This window comes from Electrophorus electricus, chromosome 11, assembly GCF_041902795.1.
Source record: "Electrophorus electricus isolate QZ-2024a chromosome 11, ASM4190279v1, whole genome shotgun sequence".
NCBI lineage: Eukaryota > Metazoa > Chordata > Actinopteri > Gymnotiformes > Gymnotidae > Electrophorus > Electrophorus electricus.
In genome coordinates, this window is record NC_137507.1 from 15,335,911 (window position 1) to 15,357,595 (window position 21,685).

The following is a 21,685-nucleotide window of genomic DNA, read 5'->3' on the forward strand; positions in this document are numbered from 1 at the left end:
AACTAGCAGTCCACACTAATGTAAAGTATAATGTAAAAGGCAAGAATCTGAATTATAAATTCTGATGTCTTTTCAAGGAGATACTAAAATATTTCATAAGGAATTATATTTTTGATTTAAATTTAAAATCAGTCACTCTCTTGTCAGTAGGATAGTTGTATTTAGATATACTCAAATAAATCTCAATCAGATTATATTACCTTGAACAAGTCATGGACTTCAATACTTTCTCCACCAGAAGCCTTGGAAGTTGTCCCTGCTTAAATGATACTCATATTTATCAAACTAACTACATATCACAAAAAATTAGTCACAAATGCTAGAGCATGAAAAAATGATCAGTCTCTTAGGATTAAGAGAGTCAGCTAAGCAGAAAAGTACTACTGCAAGCTACCATCATCCTGACACGTTCTTCAGGGAGGGACATCATGGGTCTTGCTAAGAAACATGATAAACACATCCCATAATTCCTTTCTGTTGGCCTCGAAACCTTCCCAAGGGCATTCTCACACTTGGCAAAGCAAAAGGTGGAAAAATATATCTCTTGGCAATGTGTGTGTCTTTGTAAAGGCTTTTAGTAACCTTGTCAACACGGGTCAACATACCTCTGATCTGAAGGGTACTACCAGAATATGTCAGGAAGAATTCCTGATGGCCTATCTGTTTTGTTTTGTTTTTTGTTTTTTTGTTGTTGTTTTTATGCTTCTTTCTCTTAATGGAATAGAGGAAGTTTTAGTTTATGACATTTCTATATTATTGTCTTTGCAAAACAAATAGATTTTGCAGTAATGAAGTGTACCACATTTTCAGAGGAACAGATGCTAAAAACCTTGAACAGATACTAAAACTAGAAACAGATACTGAAATATATCCTGACAAGCACAGCAAGACTGCACACATATACAAATATATTGTATATTTAACAATGCTATCTTTATGATGCAAATAAGTTTACTATATTTCTAGGTGAATTCCTCTATAACACTGAAAAAGTCACATAAGTCTGCTGTTAATCATCTTTGCATCATTAAATGGACAACATAGTAATATAAATAGTCCTAAGGGAATAACTAGATGGAACCATCTGAACATCACCATTTCTATCTTAATATCAGCCCTAGATTACACAATCTGCCCATGAGATGAAGGCTTTGATATGTGACCATCCAGAGTCCATTCATTCAGCTCTTCATTTTTTCAAAATTGGCACAGACACCATTTGCAAAAAACGCACTGAATCACACAGCGAATGGGAGGACTCAGAAACTGTGCCGTGTTAAGGCAGTTGTGAATGGAGTGAGAAAGCTTGCAATAAATAGCATGTGATAAATAAGCATCCCTTATATACTAAGGATGCGGACCACATGATTTAGCACAATAGCCACTGTAGTCCACTGTAATGCAATATAATTCAGACCTCACCCCCTCATGCAGTGCTCTGGGCTGCAAATTAATGACAGAACTGCTGATTCAAGACATGACCATGTTAAGATTGAGGCCTAAGGCCATCCAATGAAGATCATTAAGGATAATAGTGGCAGTCTAGTCATTAATTTCTCCCTCTAATCATCACCTTTAATTCCATATTTCATTCTAGATCTAAATTAGGCCATAGGTCACAAGCAGTAGAACAGCAAGCATCAGTGTTTCCACTGTGCGCATCACTGACATGTTCCAGAGCTTATGAATGAAATGAGAGCACTATGAATGTGACACATTTAGGTACAACATAATATTGTAAAATCCCTGTGTTTTCTCAGGTGTAGCATTCCAATGGCCATGACATGTTAACAACTTGTACATGTTTTTTCTCAGTCGAGATAATTACTCTCAAGAGTGTAGGACTTCTCCTACCCCCCGTATTAGTACACAGTGCAATGAGAGACATTCTACATTCTGGTATTCTAGAACAGTCTATGTTCAAGACATTCTAGGTTCTAGTATTCACAGTTTGCTTGTGTGTGCATGCATGTGTGTGTGTGTGTGTGTGTGTGTGTGTGTGTATATGTGTGTGTGTGTGTGTGTGTGTGTGTGTGTGTGTGTGTGTGTGTGTGTGTGTGTGTGTGTGCGTATGTGTGTGTGTGTGTGTGTGTGTGTATATGTGTGTGTGTGTGTGTGTGTATATGTGTGTGTGTGTGTGTGTGTGTGTGTGTGTGTGTGTGTGTGTGTGTGTGTGTGTGTGCGCGCATAGGTGAGTGTTTGTGTTCACTGTAACAGGCAAAATTGTGGCAAAGCTCTGGTAGAGGATATGCATGCATGGAGGAAGAATAGGCAGGCCGAACTACAGCCAGAGAGAGGATGAATAATGGAGGAGGAAAGGAGATGTGTGGGAGGATGTCATGATTTAGAGAGATTGAGTCTGTTATCCAGACTGGACATGCTACTATCAACCAGTGAATTTCCTATGAATAATGTAGACAACAGTGCACTGGTGAAAGTAATGGCACCATGATATAGTACAGCAACAACATCCAAACTGTAGCTTAATGTTCTGCATTTTGAAAGGATGCTTGGAACAAGATTCACAGCTAACCAATCAACCATCATCAGACTTGTTCACGTGTATATCATCTCTGGGTTCATTGCCGGCAATCACCTCTGTCTTCCTCTCTCTCCCCCGCTCTTTTGCCCTGTCTCCTTCTCGCTCGCGTGAGTCAGTAATGAGCCACACTCGGGCTCATGCCTGCCTTCCCTCCAGCAGCTGAGGACACTAAATGTTCGTGCTGGCAGGAGAAAGCATCCTCTTCACGCACAGGTCTGGGACATAAAGGAGGAGGGGAGGGGAGAGGGCATGTGGGCAGAGCCAAAGACAGTGGTGTTTTCTTCAGGCTCAGTGACCAGAGAGCTGGGGAATAAATTCCAGCAGAGGACAGGAAGACTACCAGTCAGCTATGGGAGCAATGCAATGGGACACTAGACCAGTGATGGAGACTGAATACAGGCTCACATAAACAGACTGCATGTGCCAATGGGACAGCTGATGTCGTAGCTGACATAATTAGAAGATGTCACACAGGATAAAAAGATCTTGGATAAGGTGCATAACAGCTTCTTGAAGAAAAATGTTCTAGAGACATTCGGAAACAGTTAACCACTTGCATAACATCTGCTTCTTGTAACTACATAGCTATCTTGCATTTTAGTTTAATGTATTTATTGATTCATTCACAATAGTAACTAAATAATGTCATAATAGCTACATAGTAAGGCTGGAATTTAAGTAAACAGTATCATTGCTTTTATTTTCCATACCTGTGCAATGATTTGATTTGCTCTGAGGTTTTCAAAAACTCATCTGCACATGAGTATAGCAGCTCTCACTAAATCTGTGCTGCAAACATGTACATGAAAATTGAGACATATAGAATCTTATTCTCGAGGCACCTCACTTTTAGTTTGTTTCTTTTGTACTGGTAGTAAAGAAGCCACCTTCATAGGGACAAAGGCAGAAGTGTATCTTCCTTAGTATGGGTTGCAAAACACCCCAGATGCTGTCACGATGCAAGCACAGGGCCCACTGTTGCACATGTGAACTGCTACTGTCCTCCCTCGGCATATGGCCCACAAACCCTGGTGTTATCTGGGAGCTGAACAGGCTAATAGGGGATTACTTTTACTGTGTTATAGTATAACATAGTTATAGTATAGTATAGTATATGTATATATAGTATAATAATAGTACAATAATAAACACAAAAAAATAAATCAGAGCAGAGAAGAGGTATGTGGTTGTAGGTTGGGCCTCTGAAAAAAACACGGTTTTGATCTGACTGAAAATGCTGTAGGAGTGAGAGGATAGTAGATCTATTTATAGCACTGTAAGCACCATATCAAGAATCATGCTCCTGTCAGTTGTGGGTTCGGGGCAAAATGAGTCATTTTATGATGCTTTCCTAAGCAAGCGCTTCTTATAACACTACTGCCCCCCCCCCCCCACACACACACACACCAAATATTCTAGTTTAGTTAGGTGCCTTAACTAGACTGAAAATCATCCCTTGCTCTTAAAATCTACACAAAGCTCATTTTCATATTCATGTTCTTACTTCTAGACATAGCATGGAAATGTAATTGTTACTGTGAATCAGTCCCTCAATCATTAGGAAAGTTAATGTTTTTAACAAAGACTAAACCATCAAACAGGTACTTATTGACAAGTCTGGAAATTCTAACCTTTCTCTGCTTTTTAAATCATCTGCATGCCAGCTGCTGATAGGAAACATTACACTCAAGACTTTTCATTCAGCAGAAATGGGCCTGAACTCTTTACCCAGTAAAAATAACTCACATTGGCTGCCTTTTTGTTCCATTCACTAGGTGCTGAGGTTAGGCATTCTTCACCAGTCTTTGAATCATTTTATTGTGATCTAATACTCAGATCCTGACACTGAATTATACCACTTGGATCAGCATGGTGGATCGTGCTCAAACATGAAAAGCATAGCACTATAGTAAATGTTTGTATCTATGACAAATGTCTGCAGATGTTTCTTATGTCTCACCTCTTTCACCCTCTTTCTCTTGCACAGATCCCATGTGAAAAAGGAAACATGAAGAATGCTTAGTAATCATCACAACAGCACCTTCAGATCCAGTTCACATCCATTTAGAAACCTGTGCCTTCGATCAAACCTTCTGGACAAAAAGGTTTTCAGATACTCCCGAGGTGTGCAGAACACGTGCACCACACCATATACTGCTGATGACTCCAGTTCTGCTTGTGCTCTGCTAATTGGACTTCTGGAATCCTGCTTTCTGTGTTGAAGTTGAGTCAGTGTGTTACCTTTCACACCATATCAGAGGAGACATCTTTGCAGTGCAATATCAATCAAACATGTGAAGGTGTCATGTGGAAGCAGATCGTGGATGACTGTGCTCAGTCACTATATTTTTGTAATGCCATTTTCCTAGTCTCTATTTTTTTTAAGTGAAATGTCCTGCCCACAAAGAAACCTAAGCAAACTTCAAGATTAGACACAATATATTCAGAAAATATAATCAAGGCAAAAGCCATATTACAACTCTCCTAGTACAAGGGATGATTTAGTCTGGAATATATGAGTGATAAACTGGACTCAAACTATTCTCTCAATTTTCTCTATACACTGAATACACGTTCAGGTTACAGCAGGAGAACAAGCAGACTTCTGTAAGTCACTGACGTTTACAGTCCTCTATCTATATGTGGTCAGTAGGGTTTTTTTTTAGCTGACAATATTTTGTAAGTTATCTGTATATCAAGCCACCATATTTGTGTGTATGTGTGACAATATGGTTATTCATAAAAGACTGTTGGTTGTGTTATGACCTTAACCCCTCACCTGCGATTGTGAATATGTTCTCCTTTAAGATGCTACCCTTGTACTGTGTGCTCTGAAGTTATCACGAACTTATTCATGAACAAAACCTATCCTAAAATTTCCCAGAGGACATTCTACAATTATCCTGCATCCTTATAAGCTCCTATTAGCTAGAAATGAAGATGAATTCCCCAAATCAATAAATCTCTATTAGGTTATTTTAAAAGGACAGTCCAGATAAAGCAAACCTTTAAAGAAACAATAAAGTCAGCCCTGCACTTGGTGACGTATAAACTTACCCCAGACACAGCTGACCCTTTTGTGGACACACTGGCCTTCTTCAGCATGTTACCGTTATTACACCCGCCGATTAAGTGTTTCTTTTTGACCCGCCAGCGCCATTCACCTCTGTGCACCTCCTTTTGTCTTTTAATCACTCCCACCTGAAAATTGTGATTGGGGTCTCGTCACTGCATTTTTTTTTTTCCAGCTCTCATGTAAGCTGACACCGAACAGCACGAGCGTGAGCCGTAAATGCAGACATTCCTGTTCGACATCCGACCTTTACTCACCTCCTTCTCCAAGCTCTCCGAGAAGAAAGCCGAGCTGCCATATTGGTCAGAGGCCAACGCTGATGAAGTTTTCTTTGTGCAACCTGTTTAAGTGTTTCACATGTTCAAACCTCATCCCTTTAAATGTTGCAAGTTTAAGTGTTTCACATGTTCAAACCTTATCCCTTTAAATATTGCAATGTGTTTACAAGGATATATCTGTTACATTTGTTGATATCATGGCAGTGAATAAGCAAAATAAAGGATAGTGTATGATTAAAAATGTTTGTTTTTAATACAGTAATAACCCATGAGACAATTTAAGATGTATCATTTGTACATGAACACCATTCCCAGTGTTTTAATAAGCACTGCAGTACATGAAGAAGGATGCATAAGCTTCAGTACTCAGTAGTCTGTTCAGTACTACACTTAGGCCTAGGCCTATAGATTCTATTCTATTTACGCAGCATCATTCTAATTATTTATGACATTAACACTGCCAAACAGAATATTGTCCATCAGAAAATGAAATGTGCACTGAGCCCAAATGGGTCCTGAGAAACTGTGAATTTACACTTAAAAATCATCACCCAGAAAAGTCATAGATTTTTTTATCCAAAATTCACCACCAGAAAATGGCCTCTTGTCTCCTTGTTCAGTAGAGCGTTTAAAAAATACAAGGTTGATACAGCGCTGCAGCACCATCTACTGGACACAGTCTGTACTTGCCATTTTTAAACCATCATCACGTAGGTTTACAAAAGCCCTATATCTCAAATAATGTCAAACCACGTGTAATATTGTAATATTCATATTGACATGAATGTTTTGATTAGTATTTTTCGATGAAGCAAAGAGTTCTGTAATATTTTGTAGCTCAAGAAAAGAATTTTGCAGGTCAAAATCTGTCTTAAGTATAATCTTGTAAGCATAATAGTAAGGTTAGTTATTTATAGAGTGTTCCAGAAATCACTGTTAATGTGTAAATCAAACAATAGCGTCTAAAGACCTCCAAAGCCTGTTTGCGGCACAGTCAACGGCACATCAGGGTGCTTTATGGAGATGTTAAGTGTATCATGTTGAGTGTGTGAAGTATGTATGCGTGCTAAGCATAAAAGTATGTGGCCCCTTTCATGTATTCTATTCAGACTTATTGTTATGATATAAATGTACTCAAATCACATACCTCACGGCTTCGGGTGTAAAAGAGTCTGCAGCGAATCAGACTGCAGTTCCGTAATGTTACAATACTACTAAGAAATAGGAAAAGTACATCATACATGAGTCAGAGCTCTGACACTACTTGGGACACAACGGGTGAGCCGCTGACAACAAACACCGCAATTTTAGCAATGAATCGGCTCACAATGCTGTAGCGGCTCAGTGTGATCTCCACTGTGAGCAGAAAATCTCGTGGTTCATCCAGCGGCTTCTGCAGATAAACCATCACGCCATTGGGCATTTTCAGGACGTCAAAGAACCCTTCAGTGTCACCGTCGACGACGGCAAGCTGGACATCATCCACGGGGACCGACATAGACGGTCCCATGCGGAACACGGCAGCGGGTGTGGGGATGTTGGTGGGAAACGTGAGGTTGTAGTAAGAGATCCTTAGCGGCAGGGACAAGCAAGCAGCATTCCCTCGGCACGGCAAGCGCTCACAGCGGCTGAGGAAACAGCAAAAAGGGGCGGAACGACAAGCAAGCGCGGGATAAGGCGAAAACAGCATTCCAGCAGCAGGAAAACACGACAGTGTGATCTGTACGGAGATGACCTCGGATCATAAGACATGCCGCACTGCCATCTCAAAGAGCAATGCAGGCTTCTGGACAATTTCTGCACTGTAATTACATTCTAATAGAAGTCTAGATCCTATAACATGCATCATGCTCATACCTAATTCAATTGTCACATGCTCCCATTCAGGTAAACAGAGTCAGCATACACTGACTTTGTTACCTTAACAAAATGTGAAACAGAGAAGAACTAATCATTTACTCAAAAACATCATTAATGTTAATGTAACCATTAATGTAACGTCATCACATTGTCAATGTGTAAGTCCAACAACCAAGGTTAATTTGTTGAGTGTGTGCATATACACTATATAGCCAAAAGTATGTATACCCTTCCTAATTACTGAGTTTAGGTGTTTCAGCTATACCCTTTGTTAACGTGTATACAATCAGGCACATGACTATGCAATTTCCATAGACAAATATTGGCAGTAGGATGGATTGTCCTGAAGAGCTTAGTTACTTTAAATGTGGCACTGTCACATGATACCACTTTGGCTACAAGTCTTGACATTTCTGCTACATTATCCCTCCGCAGCTGGTATTCTCATTCACAATCAGCTATCTGGCTCTCCTTCCTCTGGGCCTTCTCTCCCTGACACTTCTCCCCTATGGCAGTAGAGGGTTAACACGGAACTCACCTGTCTGCCATGCGACGGAAGTGGGGCGGGCATTCGAACGACAGGCAACGGAATCCACCGTGTATGTTGAAGCAGCTCTGTGTGGTGGAGCAGGTGTGGGCCCCTGTGGCACACTCGTCGACATCTACATAAGTGTCACAAGGCCAGAGTCACTCTGAGCCACGCAACTTCACATAACCCAACCGAATGCAGGCTGCCACGGAGCCACGCCTATGTCAGACACCAGAAAATGACTGCATGATTTCCCGCCTTTACCCTGACACACGCGTCCGTTGGGAGAAAGTGTGTAGGCCACTGGGGGGCAGGAACACTGGAAGTTGCCAGGTGTGTTGAAACAATGATGAGAGCAAACTTTACCGCCAGAAGTCAAAGCGCATTCATCAATATCTAAAAATTAGAACATACATTCATACACATGCAAACAAATGCATGCTGCATTTGACTGAATAACTGAATGCTCATATCAATACTTTCATGTGAATCCTTCAGAATCACAGGAATCTTTCTCCCGCAACTGCTGGAATGCCTGGGGCTCTGTACCTTCACATGTAACCCCGTCTGCATTGCTGAGCTGGTAACCGTGGCGGCAGTAGCACTGGAAGGAGCCGTAGACATTGGCACACTCCTGGCTGCACGGGTTGCTCTCGCATTCGTTCACGTCTAGAAAGGAGAGGAAGAATCCAGGCTAGCATGCACCAGTGCTCGCAAACCTACCCACACCCACCACACCACTTAACTCCACCCACCTTCACAGTTCCCACCCTCGCTGGCTAGCCTGAATCCGGCACGGCAGCTGCACTGGTAGGACCCGGGAGTGTTCTCACACGCATGCGCACACAAGCGCGCCAGGTAGCTCATGCATTCATCCACATCTACCAGGAGGAGGCGCGAGTAAGCACAACGTGTCTAGTGTATGCGAGGCAGGTATGTGAACAAGGTACACTGCCCTTACCCTCGCACGCCCTGCTGATGCTGTTAAACGTGAAACCAGAGCGACACTCGCAGCGGAAGGAGCCCAGCACGTTTACACAGCTGTGGCCCTGACAGGGCTTACCACGCCCTCCGCACTCGTCCACGTCTGACCAAAGAGAGAGGAGAGTGAGAGAACTCACCGATGCATGGCCCATCTTATTTATGTACAAGCCAGGCTTTCCTTCCAGAGGAGCATTTTATGACTGACTCTCTTTACCCAAGCAGTGCGTGCCCTCTTTGTTCAGGTGATATCCACGTCCACAGCTCACTGAGAGCCTCTGGCAGACGTAGGAACCCACAGTGTTAATACATGTGTGTGCAGACTGGCATGGGTTGTCCTCATTTACACACTCATTTATGTCTGAGAGAGAGAGAGAGAAAGAGAGGGAGAGAAAGAGAGAGCGAGAGAGAGAGCGCAAGCACACAAGTTCATGTTTGATTATTGCCCTTCAGATATTACTCCAAAAGATAATCAAATTATACAGAAAGAATTAAAATAATTACTCTATTTGAATAGTTTTATGCTATATCATTTTTGATTTATATAATGTTGCTTTATTGTACAAAGCGGTGTTTTCATCGGAACAGTCTGAACAGTCGGAACAGTCTGACCAATGCAGCTTCCAACAGCATCCTGGATAAAGCCGACCCCACACTGCTGCTGCGGATGGCAGCGGAACGATCCAGGAGTGTTCTGACACGTGAACCCAGGGCCACAGTTGTGTGTCCCTATCGCACACTCATCTATATCTAAAGGAAACAGACGTGAGACACACAATGCAATTAAACGTTTGAAACACTCCGCATCATCCTAAGTGCTGATGTGGGGCAACGTGGCATGAGCGTTAACCGTGGCAGGCATTGGCGTCGGTCAGCTCGTAGCCTGTGCCACAGCTAGTCTCTCTCTGGCAGCGGTAGGATCCCTCCGTGTTGATGCACCTCTCACCCAGGCTGCAGCTGTGAACTCCAGCCAGACACTCATTGTAATCTGAGGGTAAACGGCAGGGGACAGAAACGGCCTTCACTGATCTGAGGTCAGCGGGTCTCACAGGTGGGACAGCAAGGCACAGGACTCACCTTCACAGCTGTAACCATCAGACCCCAGACGATAGCCCTGCAGGCAGGCACAGGAGCCGTTTCCGATGCACAGCTGGGAACATCTGGAAATGCCTGATAATATCGAACGCACGAGATCTAATTCAGGTTGTTTGGCCACAAACTCTACAGTCCAGTAATGAAACAGAGGTGATGGAGGTTACGTAGAGTTTGATCCTTGCCTGCACACAAGTGAGTGCTCTCTGTGTTTCCTCCATTGCCAGGGCCAGTGTTATTCAGTGACACTGATAAAAACAGTTGTAAACTTATAATGGGTTCATATCACACACGCACACACAAACATTATTTTAACCCTGAACCTCTGTGTTGAATAAGTTGCACGGGTCACTTAGAAACAAAAGTCATGATTCGAGAGCAAAGCGGTCCTCTCACACGCAGAGAAAAAGCGAGAGCCTTTACCTGGTGTCGCTGGCAGGGCCGGACCGCGACGCCCATCTTGGCAGCAGGCCCGAGCCGTGGCCCAGCAGGGGGTGCTCAGCGCGATCGGCAGCTCACAGTCGTGAGCCTCTTTTTGCATCAGCATGCCCAGCTCACAGCATTCACAGCACATCTGTGCCAGAGGGAGATATCCAGCAGGGGCACGGCAGGTGTGGGGGTGCAAAAAAAGACATGTAGAGCAGACGTAGACACGTAGAGCTGACGTAGACACGTAGAGCTGACGTAGACACGTAGAGCAGACGTAGACACGTAGAGCTGACGTAGACACGTAGAGCAGACGTAGACACGTAGAGCAGACGTAGACACGTAGAGCTGACGTAGACACGTAGAGCAGACGTAGACACGTAGAGCTGACGTAGACACGTAGAGCTGACGTAGACATGTAGAGCTGACGTAGACACGTAGAGCTGACGTAGACACGTAGAGCTGACGTAGACACGTAGAGCAGACGTAGACACGTAGAGCTGACGTAGACACGTAGAGCTGACGTAGACACGTAGAGCAGACGTAGACATGTAGAGCAGACGTAGTGTTCCGCGTCATGTTATGTACAGATCCACGTGCAGGAGCTACTGTGAATATTTTCAGCACATGCTGCATACACCTGTTTACAGAAATAAACTCGCACCTTGGCAGTTTTGACTTCCCAAAGGTCTCCCTGGAAGGAAGAGAGTTCACACGCTCCTGGTCTTTTGGCAGCGGTGATTCCTTTGGCACAGATGCCATCTTGTACTGCAGCCTCACAGCAGTGTTTCTGCACCAGCCTAGCATGGCATAGAGGAGTGCTAGCGTTACCTGCCTGAATACACAGAACTCTTGACTTCCTTAACTAGACGGTGCTCTGACACCTTGTAGCAAGTGTGTAACAATGACTTCTTCAGGCACAGTGGAGAGAGCGAGGGAACAAGACACAGCAGCGTATGGTCACTGCAGACAGTATATTATTTGTGGGAGTGATTACATCTTGAATCAGTGTAAAGACTTCTAGATTCAAAAATAATTATTATTATAATTTGTAATTTGTAATTAATAATAATTAAAATAATTTGTGTCTGACAGGTTTAAAATCTTCTATGTCTTGCCTGCCTCAACACCTGTGACCAAGTATTACAGGCAGAGCAGATAGTATATATTATAATTAATGTATTAAGGAGGGAAAAACCTTAAGATATAAATAATAATTTAATAATTACCTCTTTTGCTTTTTACTTTGTCTTGTATTGGCACAATGCTTTGTTCTGCTTGTAGCAGGTTTCGATTTGTTTATATATTTGTTTGCAAATACACAATTATTTCCTTCAAACATTCATGATCAAATCCTCTTATCATAACAAAATAAAAATCATTAGTATCTGATCGGTTTCTGGTTTGTTTCAACATCGTTTTACTAGGCAATGTTCCTCATCCTGACACATTTATTCTGTAACTGTTTCCATCCCTCATCACTTTATATATCTATATCTATATATATCTATATCTATATCTATATATATATATATCTATCTATCTATCTATCTATCTATCTATCTATCTATCTATCTATCTATCTATCTATCTATCTATATATATATATATATATATATATATATATATATATATATATATATATATATATATATTTGAATAATTTAATTTAATGAAGTACAGGGCTCACATGACACTTTTTTAACGTGACAGATGAGCTCAGTCTATTTTTTCAGGGAGGGAGAGGTATGCCTCAGAAATCCTGCAGCCATCGTCTTTTCAGATACTGTTACTGTTGTAGACTGCATTGATGATTGTTAAAGTGTGGTAATATTAAGCTCTGATGATTTCTCACAGCGAGGCAGCTGTTTTAAAATACTATGTGAGGGGGCTTTAGAGCCCCTAAAGGTGGTTTTAAAGGTAATGGATGTCAAAACCAGGTGTCACTCACCTGCAGGGAGAGGAGTGGGATACATAGGCAACGGAAGCACAGTGCTGATAGCCCCGAGCACACGCACGACCACTGCTACAGCATTCTTGCAAAGACATCGGCACACTTACAAACGCTAAAGAGAAAAAATTTTTATATATATATATATAGCTCAATTGCAGTTCGACAGGAACTTATAACTTTGATGTTAATTTGCAATAGTTATTTTCCTCCAAAAAAAATAATAATAATTACCACGCCCTGTTCTACAAAAACACTTTACTGCGAAACCAAAAATGAATGAATAATAACGGGATTTATGTAATGTGCTTATATATTAACATAATTTAACAGAAGCCCCTCCTTTGTCTATTGGGAAAGTTCCGTTTTAGTTGACTGATTAAATTAGCGTACGTAGCAAAGCAACTCTTTGACAACACGAAGGGGGGAAAGTCGATTTAATCGTACCTTGTCCGATTATAACTCCACACAAAGTGCAGAACATCGCAATCCACTGGGGAGCCATCGTCTCGTCTCTTTCCCTCTTTTTTGGATTCTCCGGAGGATTGCTTCCTCTCCGCTCTCGGGGACGGGAAAGAATGTGGCGGCCCTTCTGGCTTTCGCGGGCACAAATGAGAACTGATGGAGAAATGGTGTTGGGAAATGAGAAATGGTGTTTATCGGCATCCCCGAAACTAGAGGAGCGACCGCCGGCTATCACATCAGCGCTTATCTGGCGCGAGCGCAGCCCTTTTTTGATCGTTCTTTCCAGACTGTGCTCGAGGCAACAGAAACTCCAAATGCAGTGATCAAATTAACTGTTTTAAGACTTCTCATTGATCATTCTTTCTGAGGAACAGTCAGTTCAGTCCTTAAAATGTTTAATGACCAGGTGAATGTAAGATCAGTTAAGCATTTTGACGGCTGTAAAGAGAAATATTTACCAATAGGCCAACATTGATTGCCAAAGTTATCAAAATTTGCCTACGTCGCAACGTAGCTCATTTGATATTTGGGAGTGTTGTCAAAATTACTTGAGACAAGAAAAGTTACTTAATATTCAAAATTATTAATGAACATTACCCATTAAAAGTGACTTCAGTGTTAACAGTGAAAACAAGTGAAAATGATTAAATTGTAATGGAAAAATGCATAATATACTGCCCTTTTTTTCCAAGGTTTATAGACTATAAACTTTGTAAGATGCCAGTTTTTGTAAAATGATCAAGCCGTACTTGACTGTCTTGCACCAGCTATGATAGTATTCCCTGATTAACAGTAGGGTAACTGAATGAGGAACACAATGGCTGATGCACTGAAGTCAATTATGACTTAATCTTTGAATTAACATTGCATTACAAGTTTTCATTAAAAGCTCTATAGGCAGAAACAATTTTGATGCTGCTTTTTATATGGGCATTTATATTTGTAGTTTGGCATACATCATCTTGTGTTGGTAATATAGCTTCAAAACTGCATTAAAGAAGGATGGCTCCTCTTTCTCACATTCACAGTAGGGAATACTTTTACAGGAACCATGTTCCAGAAATGAAGGACACCTGATAGCTTACAGCCAGGGCTCCTATCTTTGTCCTGGAGCACAAATTTCAGGTTCTGGCTTAGCTCGGTTTCAGACATAGATACAAGGATACACACATTGAAAACACTCGCAGTGAAGCAGAAAAACTGAAATTTATTCACATCTGAGAACTGATTCCAATGAAATTCTGTTTAACTCGAGTAACCTGAGTGTATGTCGGGATTGCACTCGCAGGCTGCCACACTGGCCTCCAGGGGGCACCAGTGTGTCACAGACTGCACAACGAACAACACAGGTAAATGATGCTGCTTCTGAAACTAGTATGCAGCCTACAACTGGGCTTCGAGTGGCTCCAGATAAACAGCCCAAAGTTTAAGTGACTAAGAACAAGGGTTAATGCTTTTGTACCTAAGAGTCCCACTACGTCTGCCCCACCCCCTAAACACATACATCTTTTGGATTAAAATAACATTATACAAAACTCCACCGCTCATGGAATTTATTTGTAAGTGTGCTCTTCGCCAGAGCACCAGATCAAAATCAAGAGGACAAATAAATATCTCTAATACTACACAAATAAATACATCTAAAACCATACTAATGTTTAATTTTTTGGAGTTGGAACATCATATTGTAAGCATACATATTGTAGGAAGGTGTATAGTTTGTATCGTAGTTTAACTAATGCAGTTCCTTCCATCACCCACCCCATTTTCTCTTGTAGTTGTCATTAACATACAATGTAATTCATACTACTGGTTTTTATACATTAGCATTTATTGTGCCTTTTTTACATAACCTAAGGAGCTGTATTGCTCTTTTCAAATTGTGTATACAATATTATTATTGCAGAACTAATACACTGTATTCTCCAAAAGTAGTTGTAATTTCATGCTCCGGGGGGGAAGAGAGAGGAAGAGAGAGAGAGAGAGAGACAGAGAGAGAGAGAGAGAGATTCTCTCTACTCAGAAAAGGGCAGAGCTTTCCCAAGTAGACAGATCAACCATCCTGATCGCTCCTGCCATCGAGCTCCTGGGATGCATCTATAGGACTACCACTTGCCTCTGGATTCTCAGAGCTCTCTGTATTTTCAGCAGGGTCTTCAGACTGGAGCTCTCCCTCGGGAAGACTTTTGATGGGGGATTCCCCAGTCTCCTCTGTTGCAAGGGGATCCGGGGAGGTTCCCTTTGGTGACTGAGACTGTTCTGCAGCTTGCGGTTCTGGAGATTGAGGTTCTGCAGCTTGGGGTTCTGGAGCTTGCGGCTCTGCAGCTTGGGGTTCTGGAGCTTGCGGCTCTGCAGCTTGGGGTTCTGGAGCTTGCGGCTCTGCAGCTTGGGGTTCTGGAGCTTGCGGCTCTGCAGCTTGGGGTTCTGGAGCTTGGGGTTCTGGAGCTTGGGGTTCTGGAGCTTGCGGCTCTGGGGCTTGGGAATCTTGAGCTTGCGGTTCTGGGGCTTGGGAATCTTGAGCTTGCGGTTCTGGAGCTTGGGAATCTTGAGCTTGCGGTTCTGGAGCTTGCAGCTCTGGAGCTTGTGGCTCTGGAGCAGCCCCCTCCTCCTTCACGTCGGGGAAGGTTCGGTCTGGATACAGCAGCCGCAACTGCTCTTCAAAATAATTCTCCAGGTTAGCTCCTACGCTCGACATCTCCGTGTCCTCCTGAAACAATACCCGCAAGCACATGCACATACTTCAAGTTCCAGTTTACCTTAAACGTATAGTTACCAAACCCAACCAAGAAACATATTTCAGTTACAGTCAGGAGAAAATTTCAGTCATCATACCTTGTGGAAAGTAGCGCAGTTTTTGAATATAAGCCTCATGTCTGCGACGAAGCAGTCGGTGCTCTTGTAACCAGGGCTCTGCTTATCCTCTAGCTTGCTCCTCACCTTAGACAGGTCCATTGGGGTTTTTATAATCTCGTTGTATTCTGGCATGGACTAGAAATGAGTAACATTCCAAATTACTGAAAAAATCTTTCTGAACATTTTCACAGAATTACAAGCTTGTCCTAACATTTACAGATATAGAATTTTTAGTAAGTCATCCAGGTCTGGATGTGGCTGCCAGAGAATATACATGGACCACCAAACAAGATTCTGATATATGATTTTAAAGTGGTAACTAAGATTACTGGGGATCTTAAGGAAGTGGATCGGCATACCGATGGTGTCACCGGATCCTGGAAATCAGTGCTGAGTTCATTGCAGTAGATGCGAAGCAACAGTCTCTCACATTTCTGTTTGATAAGAACATACAAAGTTCATGAAGCAAAGAGTATTGAGACCAGTGTATTATAGTTACACTTAATTAATCCGAACACAAGTTGCATTCAGTATTAGTAAAAAAAAAAAAAAAAAAAAGGTTAATAAAATTTTAATTGGGGGTGGTAAAAATTCTGGGTCATACGCGTCTGTCCACGGGCGTGAATGTGTCTGAATCCGGGTCCTGCTTCACATCTTTTGAGTCACCTCCACCATCCACGTCATACTCCATTTCAGGCGAGTCAAGGTCGCGGCAGAATGAACAGTACCACTCACCACTACAGTCAACACACACACCAAAGGATCACAGGCTGGTAATCAACTGTAACAAGACACTCTACAGTATGAATAGTTTACAGCTATTTCTCACATATAGGTTCAGGTTAAGTACAGTCCTAAACTTAAACCCTCATCAGGGTTCTTATGCTATCTGATATTACATAATCAAAAATTTCTGTTAGATATATTTCCATTTTTCACATTTTACTTACTGAAACTTTTGAGTTCTGTTGTTGTGAGCTTCTAGATGTTTAAGGAGGTGTGCAAGTTGCATAAAGATAGTTTTAAGTTTTATTAAAGATAAAAAGAAATTTGTATAAGTCATTCCTAATTATGATAACAATTAATCTACAACTGCAAAGCCAAAGCCCAAATATGTGGTACTGGATTGTTTTTCAACATACTGGCAGTATTTAAAAAAACAAAAAACAAAAACAAAAAAAGCCCACACCACCATACCTTGGAGATGCAGTGAGAATGGGAATATGACAGCTAAGATGGAAGACTTTGGGACATTTGTCGCAACAGAGCAGTTCTCCTCCATTCTGGCACACGGCGCACCAGTCCTCATTAGGGTCCTCCTCGGGTTCGGGGGTCCTCTCCGTCTGCTGCTCCTCTGCCGGAGGAGACTCCTGTTGCGGGGTCTGAGACTGCACACCGGTGCTGTCCGGAAGGCTGGCCTTCGTGGTTGTCCGGACCTGAGGAACCAACACAAAACAATTGGGGTCAGGCGGACAGAAAGTCTGACCCCTGAGGCATGTCACACAGCGGGAATGCTTACAAAATGAACGTCGTCGTCATCCTCCGGCTCGTCTTTGATGACGATGACGGGGCCCGGAGATGACTTCCGTCTTCTCTTGGTAGGGAGGCTTGATGGTGCACTTGGTGGAGGCTCGGACCGCTTCCAGGCACCAACACTTAAAAGAGGAAGGACAGTGCACACGCACGCGCACACACAGACACACACACACACACACAGACAATTGGAACAGACATAAGTGCAAAGTGACAATTGAGCAAAGTCTGAAAAGCATTAGAAAGTTCAAGAGCACATTTACCCAGCCCTAGCATCAGTTGAAGGAGCAACAGACATTGGAGAAATCTGACTTCCTGGCACTAAGGACACACCAGAAGAAGAATATTTTATTTTCATGACATACTATCATATGGAAGTTAACAATATGCCAATATACACAAACACAAACAACATTCCATTTTCTAAGTATCTTTGTGGCTGACAAAATTGACCAGCCTCTGGTAAACACACACCAACTCTGTCGGTGGCTGCTGAGGGCAGGTTGGTTGGATAACTGGGTCTAGGGGCAGATAAAGACAAGGAGCTACTGGGCTCACTCCTCCTGCTGAGATATGCAGCTTCCATCATGTTTCGCTGCAAACACACACACACCCAAGAGTAAGTGGGATGTGAGTGCAAGATTATCAACAACAAACACATCTGACACAGGTTTTATAGGGCTAGAATGCATGGGCTTCCTACCTGAAGGAGAGGAGGTTGAGAGGGGATGGGGCCAGCACCTGGAAGAGGTGCATTCTGGGAATAGCGGGGACTACCCTGCAGCACATCCATGGGTTTGGGAGGGAAGCTTGAATTGTTGATGAGACCTCTCAAAGTCTGAGGCAAAAGAAAATAAGAGTTTAAAAACCTTCCCCAATTGACTAAATACCAAAACAAAACAGAAGGCTTTTTCCTGCAGGCATGCATCCTTCACAAACAAGCATTACCTCGCTGAATCAAAAATCAGAAAGAGCAACAGAACCACTCTGCTTCCTTACCTGTTGTGGGAGGCTTGAGTTCTGGAGCAAAGTCGGCGGACTCCCCGTATTGAGGTGTGGGGCACTGTACCTCCACGCTTGCTGAGGCATGCTGGAAAGAGTCTGGGAAGGGGAGCCTCCCTGCATAGGCCGGCTAGGCATCGGCTGCCCGGGAGGCCGCATGCCCCACGACCAATGATTGGGTGAGAGATGGCGGTTGGGGTGCTGGGCAAGCTTTTCCACCTGCATCTGCAGCTGGGCCAGAGTGCTCTGTCTCTGGTGCTGCTGAGCCTGGGACCCTGGGAAGGGCCCCGTGGGCCCATCCGGTCTGGGACCGGCATTCATTTGCTGAAAAGGGAATGGTTGTGGCCCGCTGGGCTGGCGCAGAGGGGCCTTCTCTACCAGTAGAGAACCTGAGAAAAGGAAAAAGTTCAAATAAATACATGCATAAAATAAATGAGTTAAACCATCCTGTATTTCTAAGATTATACCAACTACCCTCCTCATATCCACCACTTCTTGGCAAGCTTAATAAGCTCATTGATTCCACAGTCTTACCAAGGTCAACATTTGAGGCCCAAAAGGCAGATCGACACTGGAAGCGAACTGAACTCTGAGGAACATAGGAGGTGTTGCACTTTGCCCGCAGGAGGTATTGGATTTGATACATGATCTGAGAATGGAGCAAGAAGCATAAGCAAAATCAGAATTTTGCCAGAAGCAAAATCAACAACAAGCGCCAACTCCTGACCGAGCCGTTAACTTACCAGTCGTTTACAGTACAGGAGTGCTGTGCCACTGTTACTGGCGGTCGCCCACTTTGTGAAGGTGATCACATGATCAAGGTGTTTGGTGAGGGAGGAGATGTCCTCTTGCTGCTTCTTCAGAACCATTTCATGGTCCTTTGTCAGTGCCTAAACAGACATAATTACCCACACACTGCTACAGTCCTACTGTTTGTGCCTATTAATGTGCTTATTAACTGAAACATTTAGCCACTACCTCCAGCTGATTGATCAAGATCTTCCCTTTTCTGTTAATTTCCATTATCAGATTGCATATGGCCTTTTTAATCTCATTGGCGACAGCCTTGCGGTTTTCATCCACTTGATGAAGACTGTAGAAAGGAGGGATATAAACATTAGGCATGACCGCTTCATGTGACTGACAGGCACCCATTCTGTCAACGTGCAAAGCTGCACTCCAAGAAGGCATGTTACCCGCTGTTTATTGTGTCAGACACCTCCCCAATGGCCTTTCTTTTTTCTTGAAGCTGGCCCGTCATCTTCACCAGGTGTTCCCTGTGGTTCCTGTATGCATCCTCCAGAAACTGGTAACTGCAAAATGAAGCAGGTCCCCCAGCACAAGTTAAACCAAAGCACACAGCAAAGATGCAAGAAGAGTTCCAAGAGGGGTGGGTTTAGATTAAGCGGTTTACTTGTGGTCCTTGTGTTTGAGGAGCTGGCAGTCTCTGCAGGTGAGGCGGTCACACGTTTCACAAAACAGCTTCAAAGGCTCTTGTTTGTGGACCTCACAGAAAACGGGCTTCTGTGTGGAAGCACCCATTGCCTCTGTAATCAAAATTATCTTAGTGTTTTTACTGAAAGTGGGATCCAAAGAAAAATCAGCAAAGACATGAAGGACTGATGTAAACTATATGGTCCAGTTCTTTTACTCTTTTTATATTATACCATAAACAAAAACTGTTTAGGCATGAACACCTGAAGACATCTCCTCCATCTGCCTGATCGTATGGTCCCTTGTGAACTTCACACGCTGGTGAGCCTCAATACAAGTGACGCACAGAAACTCCACACACTCCACGCAGAAGCCAGTTGCCTCCGTGTTGTCATCACAGCTCATGCAGAGCTGAAGGCAAAAGAAGGACCAGTGTAATAACAGCAAGAGAAGCAAGAAAACGAGCTTAGACAGACTGAACCAGCTCTATTCACTCAAGGGGCCAGAGGTAACTTCATCGTCCTGTAGAGCAAAATTTTGTATTTAGTATGAGTGCAGTTTTCAATGCAATGTCAGCTTCCTGCATTGGGCTGTTGAGTCAAGTTACATGTGGGGGTTACATGCCTACTTTCCTTAAACCATAATATGTCCACATGCTCCATTTGGATGTTTTTGTTTGTAATCAATCATATCACATCTGCTTGTTTACTGCAAGTGATCTTAACTTTCCCACTGATTTTCTTGTTTCTCAAGTCACGCTTGTTTTGGTAACAAAAAGCTAAATGGCTCATCCACTGCAGTTTTAGCCCATGGCGAACATTACTTCCACACCCATTAAGCCCCACATAAAACTTAATAGTTGCTAAATATGAGGTGGACATTAACAGGGCCTGTTATTCTTCACAACTAGTCTCCAAGCTTACTTTATATGTTGGTCCTTTGGCTTGTTCATCAAGACTATTAAGTTATTAGTGACTAATTAAATACATTAACAAAGAGCACTTTGATATCTCTGAGCATATTTTTGCACCTGACTGGTCTTCTCCACTGTGCTGCTTGGCACTTCCATAGTGTCCTTGGCAAAGAAGTTATCCAAGACTTCAACTTCCCTGCAGTCCTGATAACACACTGGGCATCGGATTATGTTCACTGTCAAATGAAGATATTAAAAAAGCAGAAGTTAGGCATCAATTGCAAAAGATTTTCTTTTAAATCATCATTATGATTAACTGAAGTTATCTAAAATGCCAGATGGGAAAACTAATAATCTATATTAATCCGCTCACGATAGCATTCCACAGGCCGCAAACACGGAGAAACAGAAATGACAAGTGTAGAATAGATGATAACCCATCAACACACGTGGTTTGGCTTGGCTCTCAATTGGCATCTGGTGGTTGGTCCCCTGATCGGCAAATAACAAGTTCCTCGATGGTGAAGGGAGACATCTTTTGCAGAAGGAGTGGAGACAGGGTAGAAGTTTGGGTTCCCTGCTGTGGAAGCTCAGTTTACAGAGGGGGCAGATGTCCAGCAAACTCTGGCTGCTCTCCTCCTTCGCGTTCGCCTCTTGAATAGGCTTACTTTCCGCCTCGTTTTCCACAATAATCACTATGTCTTCCGAATCTATTTTTTCGCCACTTTCCTCCATATTTTCAAAATACGACGT

The 21,685-nt window shown here is 42.8% G+C and overlaps 3 protein-coding genes across 3 annotated transcripts in view; 1 reads left to right on the forward strand and 2 right to left on the reverse strand.

The window, feature by feature from the left end:
• LOC113573526 (potassium voltage-gated channel subfamily A member 1) overlaps positions 1–6,134 on the forward strand; it is a 27,647-nt gene extending 21,513 nt beyond the window's left edge. Inside the window, exon 2 of the mRNA XM_027003835.3 lies at positions 4,530–6,134. The gene's annotated coding sequence lies outside the window, so the exon portion shown is untranslated. The remainder of the gene's footprint in view (positions 1–4,529) is intronic.
• On the reverse strand, positions 6,129–11,543 carry LOC113573551 (fibulin-1). Its single transcript, XM_081723177.1, has 14 exons — positions 11,446–11,543; positions 11,021–11,300; positions 10,779–10,929; positions 10,541–10,603; positions 10,341–10,433; positions 10,114–10,251; positions 9,876–10,013; positions 9,481–9,624; positions 9,244–9,369; positions 9,038–9,163; positions 8,832–8,951; positions 8,547–8,678; positions 8,292–8,415; positions 6,129–7,521 (listed from the first exon to the last, which is right to left on the reverse strand). Exons 1-14 carry the CDS (start codon positions 11,541–11,543, stop codon positions 7,140–7,142), a joined length of 2,115 nt encoding a protein of 704 aa, XP_081579303.1. The 3' UTR covers positions 6,129–7,139.
• Positions 11,544–14,384: 2,841 nt separating this feature from the next.
• trim24 (tripartite motif containing 24) lies at positions 14,385–21,667 on the reverse strand. The gene is made up of 18 exons (XM_027003867.3): positions 21,382–21,667; positions 21,050–21,168; positions 20,283–20,430; positions 20,000–20,132; positions 19,782–19,898; positions 19,564–19,678; positions 19,329–19,475; positions 19,120–19,234; positions 18,583–18,974; positions 18,287–18,421; positions 18,058–18,178; positions 17,847–17,904; positions 17,570–17,705; positions 17,248–17,486; positions 16,655–16,787; positions 16,410–16,484; positions 16,030–16,185; positions 14,385–15,904 (listed from the first exon to the last, which is right to left on the reverse strand). Exons 1-18 carry the CDS (start codon positions 21,665–21,667, stop codon positions 15,251–15,253), a joined length of 3,279 nt encoding a protein of 1,092 aa, XP_026859668.2. The 3' UTR covers positions 14,385–15,250.
• Between the last annotated feature and the right edge of the window lie 18 nt (positions 21,668–21,685).